Source organism: Passer domesticus, chromosome 27 (genome assembly GCF_036417665.1).
Source record: "Passer domesticus isolate bPasDom1 chromosome 27, bPasDom1.hap1, whole genome shotgun sequence".
Taxonomy (NCBI): domain Eukaryota; kingdom Metazoa; phylum Chordata; class Aves; order Passeriformes; family Passeridae; genus Passer; species Passer domesticus.
The window spans coordinates 4,442,531-4,462,028 of NC_087500.1; the positions used below are offsets into that span (position 1 = coordinate 4,442,531).

The 19,498-nt window shown below is 52.8% G+C and overlaps 1 protein-coding gene across 1 annotated transcript in view; it reads right to left on the bottom strand.

Moving 5' to 3' along the window:
* The window catches only part of SKAP1 (src kinase associated phosphoprotein 1), a 62,801-nt gene that overhangs the window by 8,775 nt on the left and 34,528 nt on the right, over positions 1–19,498 (bottom strand). The window contains exons 5-11 of the mRNA XM_064399635.1: positions 8,959–9,036; positions 8,228–8,311; positions 7,728–7,852; positions 7,109–7,172; positions 6,553–6,717; positions 4,434–4,490; positions 3,695–3,807 (exon numbers count right to left, since the gene is read on the bottom strand). Coding sequence (XP_064255705.1) covers positions 3,695–3,807; positions 4,434–4,490; positions 6,553–6,717; positions 7,109–7,172; positions 7,728–7,852; positions 8,228–8,311; positions 8,959–9,036 — 686 coding nt within the window. The remainder of the gene's footprint in view (positions 1–3,694; positions 3,808–4,433; positions 4,491–6,552; positions 6,718–7,108; positions 7,173–7,727; positions 7,853–8,227; positions 8,312–8,958; positions 9,037–19,498) is intronic.

The following is a 19,498-nucleotide window of genomic DNA, read 5'->3' on the forward strand; positions in this document are numbered from 1 at the left end:
ATTTAAATATCTGTTTATTAATTAATAACATTAATTAAAAACCTGTTGGTTTACCTGTTCATTTATTAATTTATAATTGATTTCTTTCTCTATTTTATTAATTAATTAACATTCGTTTACCTGCTTATTTACTAGTTGATTAACATTAATTTACCTGATTATTTATTAATTCATAAGTCATTTATTTCCCTGATTTATTTTTAATTTATCATTAATCCACCTCCTCATTTAATAATTAGGAATTCATTTAGAATTTATTCACGTCCCTATTTATTATTTAATTCCTATATTCCATTCATTAATTGAATTAATTTACATTTATTTTAAATTAAATTTTTCATTTCATTTAAATTAATCCATTTTCCCACCCGAGGCTCATCCCAGGAAATTCCCAAGGCACTGACCCCGGATCCCTCCTGGTTTTCCCGGATCTTTTGGAATTCCCAGTGGTGAATTCCATAGGAAATGTGGGAATATCCCGGAATTCCACAGGAAATGTGGGAATATCCCGGAATTCCACAGGAAATGTGGGAATATCCCGGAATTCCCGGCAATCCCAGCCCGAGGCCGCCGGGATTTGCGGGATGAGGAACGGGCCGAGTTCATCCCGGGGTTCCTGGGAGCGGGGATGGAATTCCGGCTTCTCCCGGGGGTTTGTCCTGGGAATGGGAGGGGGAAATTCGGGATGGAGCACCCAGGATTTGGGATGGAGCACCCGGGATTCGGGATGGAGCACCCAGGATTTGGGATGGAGCACCCGGGATTCGGGATGGAGCACCCAGGATTTGGGATGGAGCACTGGGAATGTGCAGGTGAATCCCTGTGGGTGGGGAAAATTTGGGATTCGGGATCAGGAATGTGCAGGTGAGGCCCTGAGTGAGGAAAGTTTGGGATTCAGGATGAGGAATGCGCAGGGTTCATTCCTGAGGGTGAGGAAAATTCGGGATGCAGATCTGGGGGTGTGCAGGGGAGGCCCTGAGGGCTGGGCACAGCTTGGGATCAGCCTCGTCCCTGTCCCTGTGTCCCTGTCCCTGTCCCTGTCCCTGTCCCTGTCCCTGTCCCTGTCCCTGTCCCATCCCTGTCCCTGTCCCTGTCCCTGTCCCCATCCCTGTCCCTGTCCCTGTCCCTGGGGTGACCAGGAGTGACCAGAGGTGACCAAGGTGACCGGAGGTGTCTGGGGGGTGACCAGGGTTGATCATGGGGTGACCAGGGAGTGACCGAGGGGTGACCAGGGAGTGATCAGGGGGTGACCAGGGTTGATCGAAGCGTGACCAAGGGGTGACCAAGGGGTGACCAAGGGGTGACCAGGGGGTGACCAGGGGGTGACCGGGGGGTGACCGGGGGGTGACCGCTGCCCTCCAGCTGCCGCCGTCCCTGTGCTCCTGCCGTTCCCAGCGGGATCGTTCCCGGCACCGAGCGCAGCTGAGCCCGGACCGGACTCATCCCGCGCCGCCTCCGGGGACAGAGCGGGGGGGCAGGGCTGTCCCCGTCCCCAAATCCACGGAAAATGCCGCTAGATGTCACCCCGCGCCTTCGGCTGCCGTGTGGGATGCGGGAATTCTCTCCCGGAGCTTCCCTCTCCGGGTTTTAGGGATGCAGGGAATGAACGGATCCCGGTTTTAGGGACAGGGATGCAGGGAATGAACGGATCCCGGTTTAGGGATGGAGGGAATGAACGATCCCGGTTTTAGGATGGAGGGAATGAACGGATCCCGGTTTTAGGGATGCAGGGAATGAACGGATCCCGGTTTAGGGATGCAGGGAATGAACGGATCCCGGTTTTAGGGATGGAGGGAATGAACGGATGCCGGTTTTAGGGATGGAGGGAATGAACGGATCCCGGTTTTAGGGATGCAGGGAATGAACGGATCCCGGTTTAGGGATGCAGGGAATGAACGGATCCCGGTTTTAGGGATGGAGGGAATGAACGGATGCCGGTTTTAGGGATGGAGGGAATGAACGGATCCCGGTTTTAGGGATGCAGGGAATGAACGGATCCCGGTTTAGGGATGCAGTCACTTCCAGCTAAAGCCACCGAGAGCGGGAAGAGGCACCACATTCCCACAGTTATCCTGGAGAAGGAATCGCTGGGACGGAAAAAACGGAGCAGGGCCGGGAATGGGGACATGGGAACGGGATTTTGTTGGGATTATGGAATTCCAGGATGGGGTGGGTGGGAAAGAGCTCAAATCCCCTCCCATTCCCAGCCCGGCCATGGGCAGGGACCCCTCCCACTACCCCAGTCCAGCCTGGCCTTGGACACTTCCAGGGATGGGAATTGGGGATGGGAATTGGGGATGGGAATTAGGAACGGGAATGACTCTTCCCTTTTCCCAAGTGAATTCCCAGTGTTTTCTCCCAGCAGGGGTTTTGGGAATGAGCCGGTGGCACCTCTGGGGTTGTCACCCTGCACCTCCCAATCCAGGGGGCCCAGGATCCCTTGGGATCAGCATTCCTGGGATCAGACATGGCCTGATCTCCCTGGAAGGCCCAGGATCCCTTGGGATCAGCATTCCTGGGATTCCTGGGATCAAACACGGCCTGATTTCCCTGGAAGGCCCAGGATCCCTTGGGATCAGCATTCCTGGGATTCCTGGGATCAAACACGGCCTGATTTCCCTGGAAGGCCCAGAATCCCTTGGGATCAGCATTCCTGGGATTCCTGGGATCAGACACGGCCTGGTTTCCCTGGAAGTGCCCAAGGAGCACCAGCACAGGGTTGGTTTCCACGTCAGGGATCACACCCAGACCCAGCCTCGACAATTCCACAATTCCCTGACCCCATTCCGCTCCCGGTGCCCAGTTTTCCCGGGAATGTCAGGCCGGGAAGGCGCCAGATGGGATTTTATAGGAGCCGCTATTCCGTGGTCGGAGCCAGCGGGCGCCGCGAGATTAATTCCGCGAAATTAATTGGGACAAGATTGAAAAGGAAATTAAGGCGCAGCTGAGTGAACATTCCCAACCTTTTCCCTCCTCCTCCTCCTCCTCCTCCTCCTCCTCCTCCTCCTCCTCCTCCTCCTCCTCCTCCTCCTCCTCCTCCTCCTCCTCCTCCTCCTCCTCCTCTCCCTCCCTGCACTTCCCGCATCCGGAATTTCTGGGGAAAGGCCCCCAGGATCCGTCGGTTCTCAGCCAGGGATTGGCCACCGGAGCCGCTCCGGGAGCCGCCGGAATTCCGGCCGGGATGGTGGATGTGGCCCCGAGCTGCTCCCGGAGCCAGCCCTGACGAACGGGGCCTGGGGGATCCCAGCACTGGCAATTCCCCGAATTCCCGAATGGGAATCCCCCAGAAATGGGGAGCTGGCACGTTTCCAGCGCGCGGTGCGGGCTCAGGACCGGGAGCTGCTCCTCCCATCCCAAAGCAAGGCCCAAATAGGCCCCGATCCCAGTAAAAACCAGTAAAACCAGGTAAAAAACAGTAACGAAGAGCAAAACTCAGTAAAAGCCAGTAAAAACCAATAACACGCCCCTCCTGACATCCTTAGTTTAATTTTAAATCTTAATTTTGAGTGATTTTAGCACGTTTGGGCCCTGAAAATGAGCTCGAATCCCCAAAAATTCCAGCTCCTACCTTGCTGAAGACACGGATGAGGTTGTCCCATTTTAAATGGGAAAATAAAACGGGAAGTGAGGCAAATTTCCAAAAAGAATTTCCCCCAAATTCCCAAAAAATTCCCCCCAAAATTCCAGCTCCTACCTTGCTGAGGATGCGGATGAGGTCGCCCCGCTGGAAGGAGAGCTCGTCGGGATTGTCCCCGTGGCAATCCCACAATCCCTGGTAATAACTGGAGTAATCCCAGTCGGAATTTTCTGGGAAAAAGGGGAAAAAAAAGGTCAAAAGGTCAGGTTGGTGAGGGATTTACAGGCACAGGATCATGGAGGAGATTCCAGAGCCAAAAGTTCTCCTGGAGCTCCTCCAGGATGGGAAAGGCTCCGATTCCACTGGAATGTTGAATGCTGAGGTTGGGAAATGCCAGGAATTCCATGGAATTCCATCATGGGCTCGCTGGCTGAGGGATTGGTGCTTCCCAAAGAGTTTGGTCCCAGTTTTCCAGGAATTCCTTTCCCAGGAATTCTCATCCCAGCTCCTTTCCTGCTTCCCGGAGGGACAGGAGGGCCTTGAAGGCATCCCGGGAATGTCTGGTCAGGTCCTGGGGGGCTGGATCCCCAAATTCCTGCGGGATCCCTCCCTGGCTTTTTAGGGATAAAAATCCAGCTGTGAAAATCCCAAACACCTCCTTTAATCCAGGAACTGTGGGAGATGTCTCACACTGGGAAGAGTCTTCCCAAGTGGAATTCCACCACTGGGAAGAGTCAATTCCCAGGAATTCTCCTGTTCTCCACATTTTCCACAGCCCAGGATGCTCCAAAGTGCCAAAAATCCCAAAATATCCCCCCCATCCATATCCTGGGAATCCTTTGGGTTGGGATCTTACCCTCCTCGCTCCCGAAATCCTCCTCATCCTCTGGGAATGGCGGTTCCAGCTCCTCATCTGGGGAGGGAAAAACCAGTGGAAAAATCCGGGAAAAACAGTGGGGAAATCAGGGAAAAGAAAGGAATGTTGCAGCTCCAGCACGTCCAGGGCTCCGAGGGAATCCCGGGAATAAAAAATTCCCGGATTGATGGTGGGGAGAGGAAGCGTCGGAGAAGATTTTCATGGAAAACCGGAATTGTTGTGGGCAGCGGGAAAAACAAATCCATGAATCCCAGATTTGGGAATTTCCATGGGAAGAGAGGAAAATGAGATTCCAGAGGGGAAATTCCAGGCTGGGAATGTGGGGAATGAAGGAGGAATTAGGGAGGAAGAGGAGGAGAAAGGGATGGAATGATCCCGGGGAAAAGGTGGATTCCAGAGGGGATGGGAAGGCTTGGAAAAATGGCCAGGGAGTCGAGCTGGGTACAGCATCCCAAATTTCCAGCCTCATCCATGGAAAAGCCATTTCCCATCCAAGGAAAACCCCTTCCCATCCTCCAGACCTCCCTGCCTGCTCCTTGTCCCGTTCCCAGGCGTGTTCCAGGAGGATTTGGAGCTGGGAAATCCAGGAATGGGATCCATGGGGACAGGAGCAGCCCCTCGCCACCATCCAGGGGTTTTCCTGGAATCAAATCCTGGATCCAAGGGTTTTCCTGGAATCAAATCCTGGATCCAAGGGTTTTCTGAGAATCAAATCCAATGGATCCAGGGGTTTTCTGGGAGTCAAATCCAATGGATCCAAGGGTTTTCTGGGAGTCAAATCCAATGGATCCAGGCGTTTTCTGAGAATCAAATCCTGGATCCAAGGGTTTTCTGAGAATCAAATCCTGGATCCAGGGGTTTTCTGGGAGTCAAATCCAATGGATCCAAGGGTTTTCCGGGAATCAGGCCTGGAAGTGAAGCTCTGCCTTCCCAATCCCACCCAACACTTGGATTCTCCAGGCCTGAATCAAAGGGAAAACCTGGAAAACTTTGGAAAATTCCACTTCTCCCTCCCACCCCACTTTTGGGATCCTCATCCCGGGGGTCCGGAGCCGCCGGCGCATCCCGGGAAGCTTCGGAATCTCTGTGGAGCCGAGTTTTTAATGGAGCAATTTGATTCAATTTTCCAGTCGATAAAATTCCCCGGCAGCGCTCGGCGCTTCCGAACGGACACCTTCACTCCTGATTTAACATTCCCATCGAATCCTTCCCGGGAAATTGGAAAAATTTATCACCTGTGAAATTTTATTTGGCCTCGGCCGCGTCTGTTTTTGTAAAACTTCATTAACGCCGAGGAAATTATCTCTCCGTGGCTTTTCCCGGTTTTTTTATTCCCGTCTCCCGGGTTTTTTTTCCGTGGTTTTTGGACAGGAGGTAAAGGAGGGAGAAGGGGGTGGTGGGAGGATGGGATTGGGGCTTTTCCTGGGGTTTTGGGGGTTGGGATGAAGGAAGATCCGTGAGTTGGGTTATCCCAGGAGAGCTGGGAAGCCTAATCCATGGAAATCCATGGAAATGCATGGAAACCATGAAAATCCATGGAAATGCATGGAAGTCCATGGAAATCCATGGAAACCCATGGAAATCCATGGAAATGCATGAAAATCCACAGAAATGCATGGAAGTCCATGGAAATCCACGGGAATGCATGGAAGTCCATGGAAATCCATGGAAACCCATGGAAATCCATGGAAACCCATGAAAATCCATGAAAACCCTTGCCCAGGTACCTCAGGAAAGCTGGAAAACCTAATCTGTGGAAATCCATGAAAATCCATGAAAACCTATGGAAAACACACGGAGATCCGTGAAATCCGATGGAAATCCATGGAAACCCATGGAAAATCATGAAAACAGATGAAACCCCGTGAAAATCCATGAAAACTCTGAGGGCTGCTCCAGCAGAATCTCCTGATCTGAAATTCCCAGAAAAACAAGGTTTGGATTTGGGAGGTCCATCGAAAGCTTGGAGTAAAGAAATGGAATAAAACCTTGGAATTTTGGGTGGGTTAAAGGGGAGATGTGGGAATGGCGCCGGTGCGGGAACGGCCAAGGTTTCCTCACGTTTTTCCAAGGAAAAGTTGGGAATTTGGGAGCTCACCTGGCAGCACCTCGTAGATGTCGTCGCCTTCCAGCTCCGGCTCCTCCGGATTCAGGGTGGAATTTTGGGAATCGTTCATGGAATCGGAGCTGTCCCGGTCCTTGGAGAGATCTTCCTCTTCCTCCTCCTCATCCTCATCGCAGGGAATGGTCATGGAGCTAAGGTCTGCCCGGAAACAGGGAAAAACAGGTGGAAAAGTGGGAATTCTGCTGATTCCAGAGGGGTGGGATGGAGATCCAAATCCTGCACCCAAGAACGGGCAAAACACCAAGGAAAAACCCAAGGAAAGATGGGAAAAAATCAAGGAAATATGGAAAATCCCAGGAAATAACCCCAAATTCAGGGATGAGTCCTGAAGGGACACAGGGGGAGGGGAGCTGGGGAGTTCCAGAGGTTCTGGAAAGTTCCAAAGGTTTCCAGAGAATTTCTGGAATTTACTCCGTCTCCAGCTGGAGCAACTCCCCACAAATCCAGGTGGGGGTGGATGGAAAGCCCCGATCCAGGTGGGAAAACGCTTCCCAAAGATCCCAAAAACCGGGAGCCGCTCCAGACTCACCCCTGAGGAGGAACTGGATCTGCTCCACCCAATCCTGCGCCTCGGCCGGGCTCGGAGCTGTGAACTGCCGGGAGAATCCGTTACCCCGGGATTTGGGATTTGGGATGAGGGCACAGGGATCCACCATTCCAGCCCCGGGGCAGCGGGAAAAGCCATTCCTGGGATTTATCTCCTGGCTCCAAGCGGGAGCGGAGCACAGCCAGAATATCCCAGGAAAGCTGGAAAACCTAATCCATGGAAATCCATGGAATTCCATGAAAACCCATGGAAACCCAGGGAATTCCATGAAAACCCATGGAAACCCAAGGAATTCCATGAAAACCCAGGGAATTCCATGAAAACCCGTGAAAATCCACGGAAACCCATGGAAATCCATGGAAATAAATGGAAATCCATGGAAATAAATGGAAATCCTAGTCAGGCTATCCCAGGAAAGCTGTCAAGTCTAATCCATGGAGATCCATGGAAATCCATTCCCATTTCTCCCCGATATTTCTGTTTCACCCCCCCCAAATTCCCATTTCCCCCACCAATCCCATTTTTTTCCCCCAGAATTTCTGTTTTCCCCCCAAAAATTCCCATTTCCCCCCAAAATTTCGATTTTCCTGCCATTTCCCACCTCGTAGGAGCGTTTTCCGGGACAGAGCAGCTGGAAGCAGCATTTTCTCCGGGAATCTTTCCGGAGCTGGGAATCCAGGTGGGCCTGGTAGCACTCGATGGGAAAGGAGCCTTTGGGGTGCTTGCCTGGGAAAAGGGAATTGGGCAAAATTTGGGATTTTCCAGCTTTTTTCCACCCCTGGATGCAGCTCAGGGGGGTTTGTCCATGGAGGGAAACTGAGACAAGCGGCTGGAAAATTCCAGGAAACTGGAATGACCAGAAAATTCTGGAAAAATAAATGGATGGAAAATCTGGGAAATGAAAAATGGCTGCAAAATTCCAGGAAAGGGAAATGTCCAGAAAATTCTAGGAAAGAGGAATTGCCAGAAACTTCCTTTTGCTCTAATGGAAAAAACCCCAAATCCAGCTGGGATTTCCCTTTCCAGGAGCTGGGAATTGCGGTTTTCCATGGTCAGATGTCTCTTTTCCACCCGAAATCTGGGAATTCTTTTCCCACTCACTTTTCTCGTTGGCATAGTAGAGGAAATTCCGTTGGGTGAGGACGCACCAGCGTTTGTGCCAATCGGAGCCGAAAAAGCTGGGCTCTGGAAAACAAGGAAAAATAGAAAAAAATTGGGGGAAAATGGGAAAAACCAGGAAAAATCAGGAAAAGCAGGAATAAGACTCAATTTTATTCCTTTGGGATGTGTCTCTCATGGATTCAGTGCGGCCAGGGAACACGTTTAGGGTTAAATCTCTGGGAAATGTTGTTGAACCAGAGATTAGCGGGAGTTAAGCCAGGCCTAACTCCGAGCTGAGCTCAGGGAAAAGCCAGGAGCTGTTTCTGCCTCTTCCCATCAATAATTCCCGAGAAAATCCCATTAGGGAAGGGAATAATTTGTGGCTTTCACGGGAAAAGAGAGATAAGGCCGAGGCTGATTCCGAGCCCGGCTCTTATCTCCGCATTAAACGTGGGATGATCCCGAATCCCTGGAGCTTTTCCTGGCTTTTTCTCCTCATTAGTTTTGCCCTCCAGGCCTGGGCCGGGCTTAATTTAATTCCAGGATTTAATTTGGATGCTCTGGAAAAGGGAATGAGCCGGGCAAGGCACTGGAAAAACCTGGAAGCTCCTGCCGGTGGAAATCCGTGGATTTCCTGTCTTTTCCTGGTGTTTTTAGGCTGGAGATTTGGGATTTTCCCAAATTTTCCCAGGTGGCAGCCCTGGATCTTCTCCTGGAATTCCAGGCTTTACCTCGGGATCTTTTCTCCAGGTATCCTTGCTTCAAAATATTCCCGGAATCCTGGACGGGCCGTGGGATCTCCTCCAGACCTGCAGGGAGCAAAGCAAAGGAAAACCTTGGAATTTGCTGCTCCCATTCCCACATTCCAAGGTTTCCAGCCCCTTCCTTTGGGGAAGAAGCGCTGGGGGTGGAAATCCCAGTTTATCCCGATCCCACTGATATTCCCACGATTGGGAATAGGGAACAGGGTCTTGGAATTCCGGGATTCAGAGGGGTGAGGCTGGAGCTGCCCTTTTTCCCTGGAATCCGGTTGGGTTATGGACATGGAAATCCCAATTCCCAGGGAAAATCCAATTCCCATGGAGAATCTGCCTATGGAATCTCATCCCAGAGCCTGGGAGGGCTCTGCCATTCCCAGCTAATCCCAAAAACCTGGGAATCCTGGGACAGTGGGACATGATCCTGGATGAGCTTTAGGATCCCTTCCATCCCAAATTATCCCCTAAAAAATCCACATAAAAATGAAAAACATGGAAATAAAAATATAAAAATATAAAAATATGGATCCATAACTTGAAAATCCCTGGAATTCTTTTCCTGTTCCCCAATTCTTCCCCAATCCCAACATTCCGAGCCTGGCCCTGCCCAGCCGAGCCCTCCCTGATCCACAATGAGCCGGAAAGTCCTAAATCATTCCCTAATGGAGCGTCCACCCCATCCATCAGCGGGCGGGAATTCATCCCCATTAATTCCTAATCCATGATAAACTTCCCGTCCTTTCCTGTCCGCGCGGGGACTCCGTAAATCCCGACTTTTGCTCCGGCTCCAGCGGAGCGTTCAGGTGTGCTCCGACCATTCCTCGTTAGCCCGACGGCCTCATTTTCCCGGGAATGGCCTTGGAGGCCTCGTTTTCTGGGATTGGCCTTGGAGGCCTCGTTTTCTGGGAATGGCCTTGGAGGCCTCGTTTTCTGGGAATGGCCTTGGAGGCCTCGTTTTCCCGGGGATGGCCTTGGAGGCCTCGTTTTCTGGGAATGGCCTTGGAGGCCTCGTTTTCCTGGGAATGGCCTTGGAGGCCTCGTTTTCCTGGGAATGGCCTTGGAGGCCTCGTTTTCCTGGGAATGGCCTTGGAGGCCTCATTCCGTACGCAGCAAACTTGGGAATTCTGCAGGTGGCAAACTTGGGAAAAAGTTTGGAATTCCAGGAAAACTTGGGAATTCAGGAGGCAACAAATTTGGGAATTTTAGATGCGGCAAACTCAGGAATTCTGGAGGCAGCAAACTCAAGAACTGTGGAGGCAATAAATTTGGGAATTCCAGAGGCAAGAAACTTGGGATAACTCCCCACAGCGGGGCAGAACCAGAGGAGACCCCACATTTTTTGGGATTCTGTCCAAGAGGACGTTTGGCAGGGCTGGGGAACAGCTTCCATAAATGCCAGCTCATCCCGGGAATCCGCGGAACGCCGGGATCAGCCCTCTGCCCCCGCATCCGGCTGGGCAGCGCGGCCGGAGCTCGAGCGCGGCTTTTCCGTGTTCCTGATAAGGAACTCATCCATCAGGGCCCGGGGGAAGGCAGAAGGGCGGGACCGGGCTTGGATTTATCGGGAATGTGTCATTCCCTCCACACGCCCCGCGGGATAAATGGATCCTCCATCATTCCCGGCCGCTCCGCACCTGCGGCCCGCGCGCGCTCCGGGATGACCGGAGCCAAGCGTTTGATGGATTTTCCCGACTTTAATGAACGTAAACAAACAAAGGAGAGAGGGAAACATCAAATAATTCCCGTGACAGCTCCCAAAAGGAGCTGGGAGAGCGGGAAGCGCTTCCCAAAGGGAGCCGCGTTTGATGTGGGATCGGGATTTGTAAACAGCGGCAGCTCCGGATCGCGCCTTATCCAAATATTTCCCTTTCCCAGCGCCGGCTGAAAGTCGGGATTGACGGCTTTGGACTCTTCAACTTTCAGCTTTCACCCCGCGGCTCCGGAGGGAGGGAGGGAGACCCCACCCCCCGTTCCCGCTGGAATTCGTTCCCTAATTTCCCCTTGGAAAAGCTGATATGGGGCAGCTGGAGATCAAACTCCCAGTGCTGCTTTCCCCCGGCATTCCCGGTTTTCCAGAGGGTCCCAAGTCCCTCCAAGGACCTCTCAGCCCCAAAGGAGGAGGGAGGGGGGAGTGACCTCAATTCTTGCCAGGATTTGTTCCCTGATTCCCCCTTGGAAAAGCTGATATGGGACACCTGGAGATCAAACTTGTCCTGCTCTTCCCGCTCATTCCCGGTTTTCCAGAGGGTCCCGACCCCCTCCAAGAACCCCGCGGCCCCAAAAGGAGCCAGAGAGGGAATGGGAGGGATGAGCCCCATTCCTGCAGGGATTTATTCCCTCCCCATGGAAAAGCTGATCTGGGGCACCTGGAGATCAAACTGGAGCCACTCATTCCCGGTTTTCCAGAGGTTTCCATTTCCCTCCAGTCACAGCCCTCATCCATCCCATCCCTTTTTCCCATCTGGGTCAGGAGCCACCCATGGATCAATCCCAGTGGGATGAAGCTCCCCTGGCCATGGATAAAGAGGATTTGGGATGCTGAGCCTCGGAGCAATTCCCAAATCCTGGTGGGATCCTCTCGCCCAGCCACCCCTTTTCCTTGTTCCCAACAGGGGCAGCAATCCCAGGGAAAATCCCAAATTTTTGAGAGATGAGGGTGTCAGAGAGCGGGAATTCCAGGTTTAATCCTGAGCTGAAATTCGGGAATAAAAAGAAGGGAATAAAAGGACCTTCCTGCCATAAATATCCCGGGAATTCCCACCGGGGCTCTGGGGTTACATCCTGGCTCTTTAAAAATGTATCCCAAGAAAATCAAGCACCTCCATCACCTTCCCAGGAATATTTACAGCCTCTGGGAAGGCCTTGCCAGCAGAATTCCCACTTGGAATTCTCCAGGAGCTGTCAGAGGTCAGCGCGGGGATGGACGCGGCTGAAGGATTTCCCTCCCGAGATTCCAAGGCCGGGAGATCCCAACCCTGGAGCTGTTCCCAAGGGATTCTCCCGGGCTTTGGGGTCGCGTCCCGGGGCAGGATTCAGGGAAAAGCCGTGTCATTCCAAGATTTTGCCACAAGGAAGCAGCAGAAGCTCAGGATTGGAGCCGGGAGAGGGAGCGGCCCCACCGGGAGCGGCAGCGGGGGCTGGGATCCCAAATCCCAAATTTCCCATCCCAAAAGGGGGCTGTGAACCCCGCTGGGATCCCAATTCCCAGATTTCCTATCCCAAAAAGGGGCTGGGAATGCTGGCTGGGATCCCAATTCCCAAATTTCTCATCTCAAAAAAGGGGCTGATCCCTAAAACCCCCTGTCCCAGGGGGGCCCAGACCCCCCCTTTTCCCCAGTTTTAGGGTGGCAGTTCCATCTCCAATTCCGGCTGGGAATTCCAAGGGAAGCAGATGGGGGTTGGCAGGTCCCTGTCCCTGTCCCCTTCCCTGTCCCTTTTCCCATCCCATCCCATCCCATCCCATCCCATCCCAATCCCCCCAAACCCCTTTCCCCATTTTTGGGGTGGCCACTCCGTGCCCCATTCCCGCTGGGAACTCCGCGGGAAGCTCCAGCCCCGCTCCCTCCCTTTCCCTCTCCTGACCTCATCACTTTTCCCCCCTCTCCAAAAGTGCTGAGCGCGGCTTTCCCGGGAATTATTTATCCGCGGGAGAAATGATTAAAAAAATTATTGGGAAAAAAAGGGAGATAAAACAAACCATCGATCGCCCGGGCCGCATCCGCCTCTGGGAGCGCTGGGAAGCGACAGCGGATAAAGGATGGCGGGGCCGGAAAAACAGGGAGCTGCTTTTTATGGCAGCTCGGATTGCCACAGAGCCATAAATCCGGGATGTGATGGATCGGGAGGAAAACCCCAAACGGGGTGGGTTTGGGGAACTTTGGGCAGGAATCCTGGTGGGATCAGAGCTCCGGAACCCCAAAATCCAGGTGGGATCAGGGCTTCAGGATCCCCAATCCAGGTGGGATCAGGGCTCCAGGACCCAAAATCCAGGGGGGTTCAGGGCTCAGGAACCCCAAAATCCCAGTTGGATCAGGGGTTTGGGATCCAGGGGTAACACTGGGACTTGATCCCTAAATCCAGGTGGGATCAGGGCTCCAGGACCCAAAATCCAGGCGGGACCAGGGCTCCAGGACCCAAAATCCCAGTTGGATCAAGGCTCGGGATCCAGGAGGGACATTTAGTCCCTATCCCAAAATCCAGGTGGGATCAGGGCCCCAGGACCCAAAATCCAGGCGCGATCAGGGCTCTGGCATCCAGGGCGGACATTGGGCCCTTCCCCTAAATTCCAGGGATTTGGGATAGCACAGAACCCCAGGAACAGGATCCCATGGGAGCGCAGCCCCTCCCCAGCCTCAATATGACCCCAAACTTTCCCCCTGGGGCCGTTCCCTCCTTCCCCCATTCCCTGGGAAGGAGGGACGGGAACAGCACCGGGAATTTGTAACGCCGCGTGCGGAGCTGACATTTATGGGAAATTGGGGAAGTGAGGATTTTATTGCTCTCTCTGTCAGAACCCGCAGCTCCAGCCGAGGCCCGGGAAATGTGGGATCGATAGCCCGGCCTTTAATATCATCCCAGAAAACAAAAAAAAAATCATTATCCCGTTATTTTTATTATGGAGTTACGGCTGAAAAATGGGACCTGGGTGGTTTCCATTTCCTCAGCGGTTTTTTTCCAGGTTTTTTTTCCGGGTTTTTTTTCTGGGGTTTTTACCTCCCCTGCTGCCTCTGGATCAAATCCTGCCAGGATGGGAAATGGGATTTGGGTGGGGATGGGAAGGACCTGGCTCTGCTCTGGGGTGGGATTTGGGAGCCCCAAATCTCCAGGATGGGATTTTGGGAGCCCCAGATTTCCAGGATGGGATTTGGGAGCCACATATTTCTGGGATGGGATTTTGGGAATCCCAAAGATTCCCACAGCTCTGATATGGGGATTCTGGGAGTCCCAAATCTCTGGGATTTTGGGATTTTGGGAATCCCAAAGATTCCCACAGCTCTGATATGGGGATTCTGGGAGTCCCAAATCTCTGGGATTTTGGGATTTTGGGAGCCCCATGCCCCTCCTGAGCCTTGGAAAGAAAAACTCATCCCCACAAAGTCCCAGACTGGGAGCGGATTCCCACCGGAACAGAATTCCCGATGTCCCGCCGGGGCCTTGGTGGTGTCACCACTGCTGCCCCCATCTCCCTGCCGGGCCCTCCTGGATTCCCGGGATTTATGGAACGGGGAACTCCAAGCCAAAACCCCGACCCCACCTCGGAGCCAGGGATGAGACAGAGCCGGGACGGTTCATGGGATCCATGCCATGATCCCACCTCCCGTTCCAGCGGCTGGGAGGTCGGGACTGGGACGGGAAATCCCAGCCTGGAGCACATTTGGGACACGTGGATTCCCGGGATTTATGGAATGGGGGAACACAGAGCCAGCACCTCCGCCTCACTCTGGAACCGGATGGATCCGGGATGGTTTCCGGGATCCATCCCGTGATCCCAACTTTTCCCAGACTCCCCGGGGGTCTCTGCAGTGCCCGGAACGCCGGGATCAGGGCGGTGAATCCCAGCCTGGAGCAGCATCCCGGCAATCCCCGGGATCCTCTCCGTGCCCTCCTCATTATCCCATTCCCAGCGGGAAGTTCTGAGCTCCTTCCCGGCTCCCGCTATAAAAAAGTGATGGATGGCAGGGAAAGCTCCGGGAGTTCATCCATTCTCCCATTAAATTTTCCTTTAATTGGTCCCGGAGTCAATCAGGAACTCGCCGGGCAGTGAATTAAGGAGAAGAAAAAGAGGGAAAAATCCATGGAGGGGGGGGAGTCTTTGTGCTGATCCTGGGTTAAAAAATGCTGGATTTGCTTCCGGAGAGGCTGGAATTCCACACCAGGGGGGTCCTGCATGGACTGAGGGATCTCCAGGAGCGGGGAATCAGCCAAGTGCTCCCAAATCACCAAAAATCCTTGGAAAATGCAAGAAAATCTGGGCGGGAGCAACAATAAAGTGATGGGAGAGGGAGGATGGGAAGGGTGGATAATGAATCCGTGATATTTCCTGGGATTGGGACAGCATTCCCGAGGCGTGGAAAGCTCTGGGAATACACAGCAGGAATTCCTGGGCTGGTGGCTGGCTGGGAATGAGCTGGGACAGAGCCAGGAGCAGCACCTGGAAGCACCTGGAGACCCATCCCGAGTTTTCCGGGAATACTCAAGGACCAATTGACCATGGAGAATTCCTAAAATTCCTTTGGAAACCTGGAGAGGGGAAAGCTGGGATGGGCCATTCCAGGACCATTCCAGGACCATTCCGGAGTCATTCCAGGGCCATTCCACAGCCATCCCTGTAGGATTCCGACTCCTTCATCCCTTTGCCGATGGATCCAAAGTTTGGGATTGACACATCCTAACCCCACCTGAGCCAGGGCAGGATCTTCCCTCCTGGAATGTTCTTCTGCTCCCCATTTCCCCCTTTTTTTCATGGAATTTCAGAGTGAGATCAAACCTCTCCCTGCCCTCCACCCTCCTCCCACCCCTTCCCATCCCTCCACCCCTCGGGATCACCGGGATCGGCTCCATCCCTTGGGAACACCGGGATCGGCTCCATTCCCCCTTCCAGGAGTGCCAGGAACGGCTCCATTCCCCCTTCCAGGAGCACCGGGATCAGCTCCATCCCTTGGGAACACCGGGATCAGCTCCATTCCCCCTTCCAGGAGTGCCAGGAACGGCTCCATTCCCCCTTCCAGGAGCACCGGGATCAGCTCCATCCCTTGGGAACACCGGGATCAGCTCCATTCCCCCTTCCAGGAGCGCCAGGAACGGCTCCATTCCCCCTTCCAGGAGCCCTAAATCTCCTGGCGGGAGATTTACGATTCCCATTCCCGTTCTTTACTGCAAATCCAATCGGGCAGTAATGGTGGAACACGGGAACGCCGTCACCCAGGGCTGATGGCTCCCATAAAACCGATGTCATTCCAAACGGATGAGTTTATAAACGGGAACAAACCCTCGGCGCTGACAGGAACATGAAACCCATTCACCATTTAAACGCTTCCCATTTTTTATTCCGGGGATTCGCGGCTGCCGGGGAACGCGGAGCGCGGCTGCGGGGAGGGAATGGGCTCGGAATCCTAAAACTGGGCTTAAAATCACCCTGGACCTGCTCAGTACCCAGCAGGATTTATCCACCCCCCCTTCGGAAAGGCTCCTGGTGACCCCAAGGTGACATAAACCCCAAAAGCAGCCTTAAAACCACCCTTAAAATCGGGCCTAAAACCATCTTGGATCTCAGTATCCAGCAGGATTTATCCTTTTTCCACTTTGGAAAAGCTCCCAGAGAGCCCAAGGTGTCCAAAACCCTGAAACCATCCCTAAACCCATCCCTAAAACCATCCCTAAACAATCCCTAAAACCATCCCTAAACAATCCCTAAAACCATCCCTAAACAATCCCTAAAACCATCCCTAAACAATCCCTAAAACCATCCCTAAACCAACCCTAAACCCATCCCTAAACCCATCCCTAAAACCATCCCTAAACCCATCCCTAAAGCCATCCCTAAACCATCCCTAAAACCATCCCTGAAATCATCCCTGAAACCATCCCTAAACCCATCCCTAAACCCATCCCTAAAACCATCCCTAAAACCATCCCTAAAACCATCCCTAAACCAACCTTGAACCCATCCCTAAAACCATCCCTAAAGCCACCCCTAAGCCCAGCCCTGGACGTGCCCAGCATCCAGCAGGATTTATCCCTTTCCCACTTTGGAAAAGCTCCCAGAGAGCCCAAGGTGTCCAAAACCCTAAAATCACCCCTAAACCCATCCCTAAACCATCCCTAAAACCACCCCTAAACCCATCCCTAAACCAACCCTAAAGCCATCCCTAAAACCATCCCTAAACCAACCCTAAACCCATCCCTAAACCAACCCTAAACCCATCCTTAAAGCCACCCCTAAACCAACCCTAAAGCCATCCCTAAAGCCACCCCTAAGCCCAGCCCTGGCCGTGCCCAGCGTCCAGCAGGATTTATCCCTTTCCCACTTTGGAAAAGCTCCCAGAGAGCCCAAGGTGTCCAAAACCCTGAAACCATCCCTAAACCCATCCCTAAACCATCCCTAAACCATCCCTAAAACCAACCCTAAACCCATCCCTAAACCCATCCCTAAACAATCCCTAAAACCATCCCTAAACAATCCCTAAAGCCATCCCTAAAACCATCCCTAAACCAACCCTAAACCCATCCCTAAACCATCCCTAAAGCCACCCCTAAAGCCAGCCCTAAGCCCAGCCCTGGCCGTGCCCAGCGCCCAGCAGGGTTTATCCCTTTCCCACTCCAGAAAGGCTCCCGGCGATCCCCAAGGATCCCGCGATTGTCGCCGTGGCGACGGGCGCGGATCAATCCCTGCTCCAGGTGTGTTTGGATTGCTCCTGCCGGAGGTTTTCCAGCCTCTTTCGGCACCTCCTCATTTCCCGCAGCAAATATTTATGGACTATTGTCCTGGAGTGAGGGGGGAAAGGGGGAGAGCTCCACCTGCTCCCAGAAATCCCTGCTGCTTTTCTCCAGGATTTTTTGCTGGAAAACCAGGGAAAATCCCAAATGGTGGAATGGTTTGGGATGGAAGGGACTTAAATCCCAGCCTGTTGCATTCCCATTCCCATCCCATTCCCATCCCATTCCATGGGCAGGGACAATTCCCGTTATCCCAGGGTGCTCCAATGTGGCCTGGGAGAATTCCAGGGATCCAGGGAATCTGGGAATTCTCAACTTCTCTGGGAGTTCCTCCCCAAAATCCCACCTGAACTCCTCCTTTTCCACTTGGAACACATTCCCTGTGTCCTGTCATCCCAATTCCCAAAGAAAATATCTGGGATATCACCCCAAAGGATGGGGAATGTCCCTGCCTGCTGCTGGATCCCAGGAAAAGCCAGAAAATCCAATTTTTCCTCTCCAATGATGGATTTTCTCCTTCTGGAAAACTGGGATAACACCAGAGAGATTCTTCTGGGAAGGGCCTGATGATCCTCAGTAGGAAAACGGCCGGAATTGTTCCCTGTTATTTCAGGAATTAGGATGGGAATGACCCTTGATCAGCCGGACCCAACTTTTCTCCTTGGGAAAAGGGAAAGGGAATATCTTTGGCTCCATGGGAGGATTCCTTTGGAGAGATCCGTAGATCCCCGAGGATCCAGAGAATCATGGAATGGGATTGGGACGGGAGCATTCCCCAAGCCCAGAATTCCAGAATTCCAGGAACTGTGAATCCTCAGGGATCTCCTTCCAACCCCCTCCCACCAGACCAGGCTCAGACCATTGATCCATGGATAAAACCACGGAAAACCGGGAAAAAGAGAAGGAAAAAAAATCCCATAAAAATACCCTGGAGCTGGCTTTTCCAGAGCCAGCCATCCCAGATCCGGGGGCGTTCCCTGCGCTCTCGGATCCCACCGGGATCTCCTCCCTTCCTTCCTTCCTTCCTTCCTGCCCCGGGAGCAGCCTGGAATCCCACCCCGAAGGGAAGGAAGCGCCCCCAGAGCCTCCAGCCCTAAATCCGGGCCCAGCCCACGGCGGTTCCGGAGCCGGGAGCGTTTCCTCCTTCCCCGAGCAAATTCCCAGCCTTTGGCTCCACCCTGGTTTTTGTTGGGAATGGGAGCAGCCCCTTCCCTAAAAACCGCATTCCCGCCCCAAAAAAGCCAGGAAAAGCTGGGGCAGCCCCCGGATCCCAGCCCGGGAAAACCTCTGGAATATTTGTAGCAGGGATCCCAAAATCCTGGGATTAATTAAGGCCCCTAATTAATAACAATTAATTAATGACAAGCTGGCATTACTTAGGACAAGCGTAAGAGTTTTCCAAAGGTTTTTCCCGTCCTGCCCAGGGCGTGGATGTCCCGGAATGGTTTAACTGGGATTTAGGGGGATCTGGGATAAAAAACAGGGAATTTGGAGGAAGAATTGAGCTGAAATCCGGGATTTGGGGTGCTCCAGCTCCTTCCCAGACTGCAGGAACACAGGAGCCCGGGAATCATCCCTAAAGCCCTTTTTTTTTTATTTTTAGGGAACTGAGGCCCAGTTTTCCCACTCCAAACCAGGAACACACCAAAAAATCCTGGGAATTTTTCCAGGCTCATCCCTTGAATATTTAACCAAGCCATTTTTTAAGGAAAAGCTCCAATCCCGAGGGATGGATTTTTATCTTTTTCCATGTGGGAGCCGATGTTTTCCAGGATGAACGGCCCCTGTTTTCCCAAGCTTTCAAATCCCACTAAATTTCCGTTTCCCTGGAAGAACTCCGCAGAATCCCATAAAATTTGATTTATCCGCCTGCGTGAGCCGCACGGAACCGCAATTTCCAGGATAAATGCCGGGTGTAAATTGTTGTTTATGTCGGATTCCGACCGGCTTTACGAGTTTCCCCGAGAAAACGGGATCTTCCCGCCTTCATTTCTTCCGTCGGAGCCTCCCCTGCCCATGGAGAAATTCCGGGGATGGGGGTTTGGCCAGGAATCACCTTTTTCCCACTTTTTTTCCC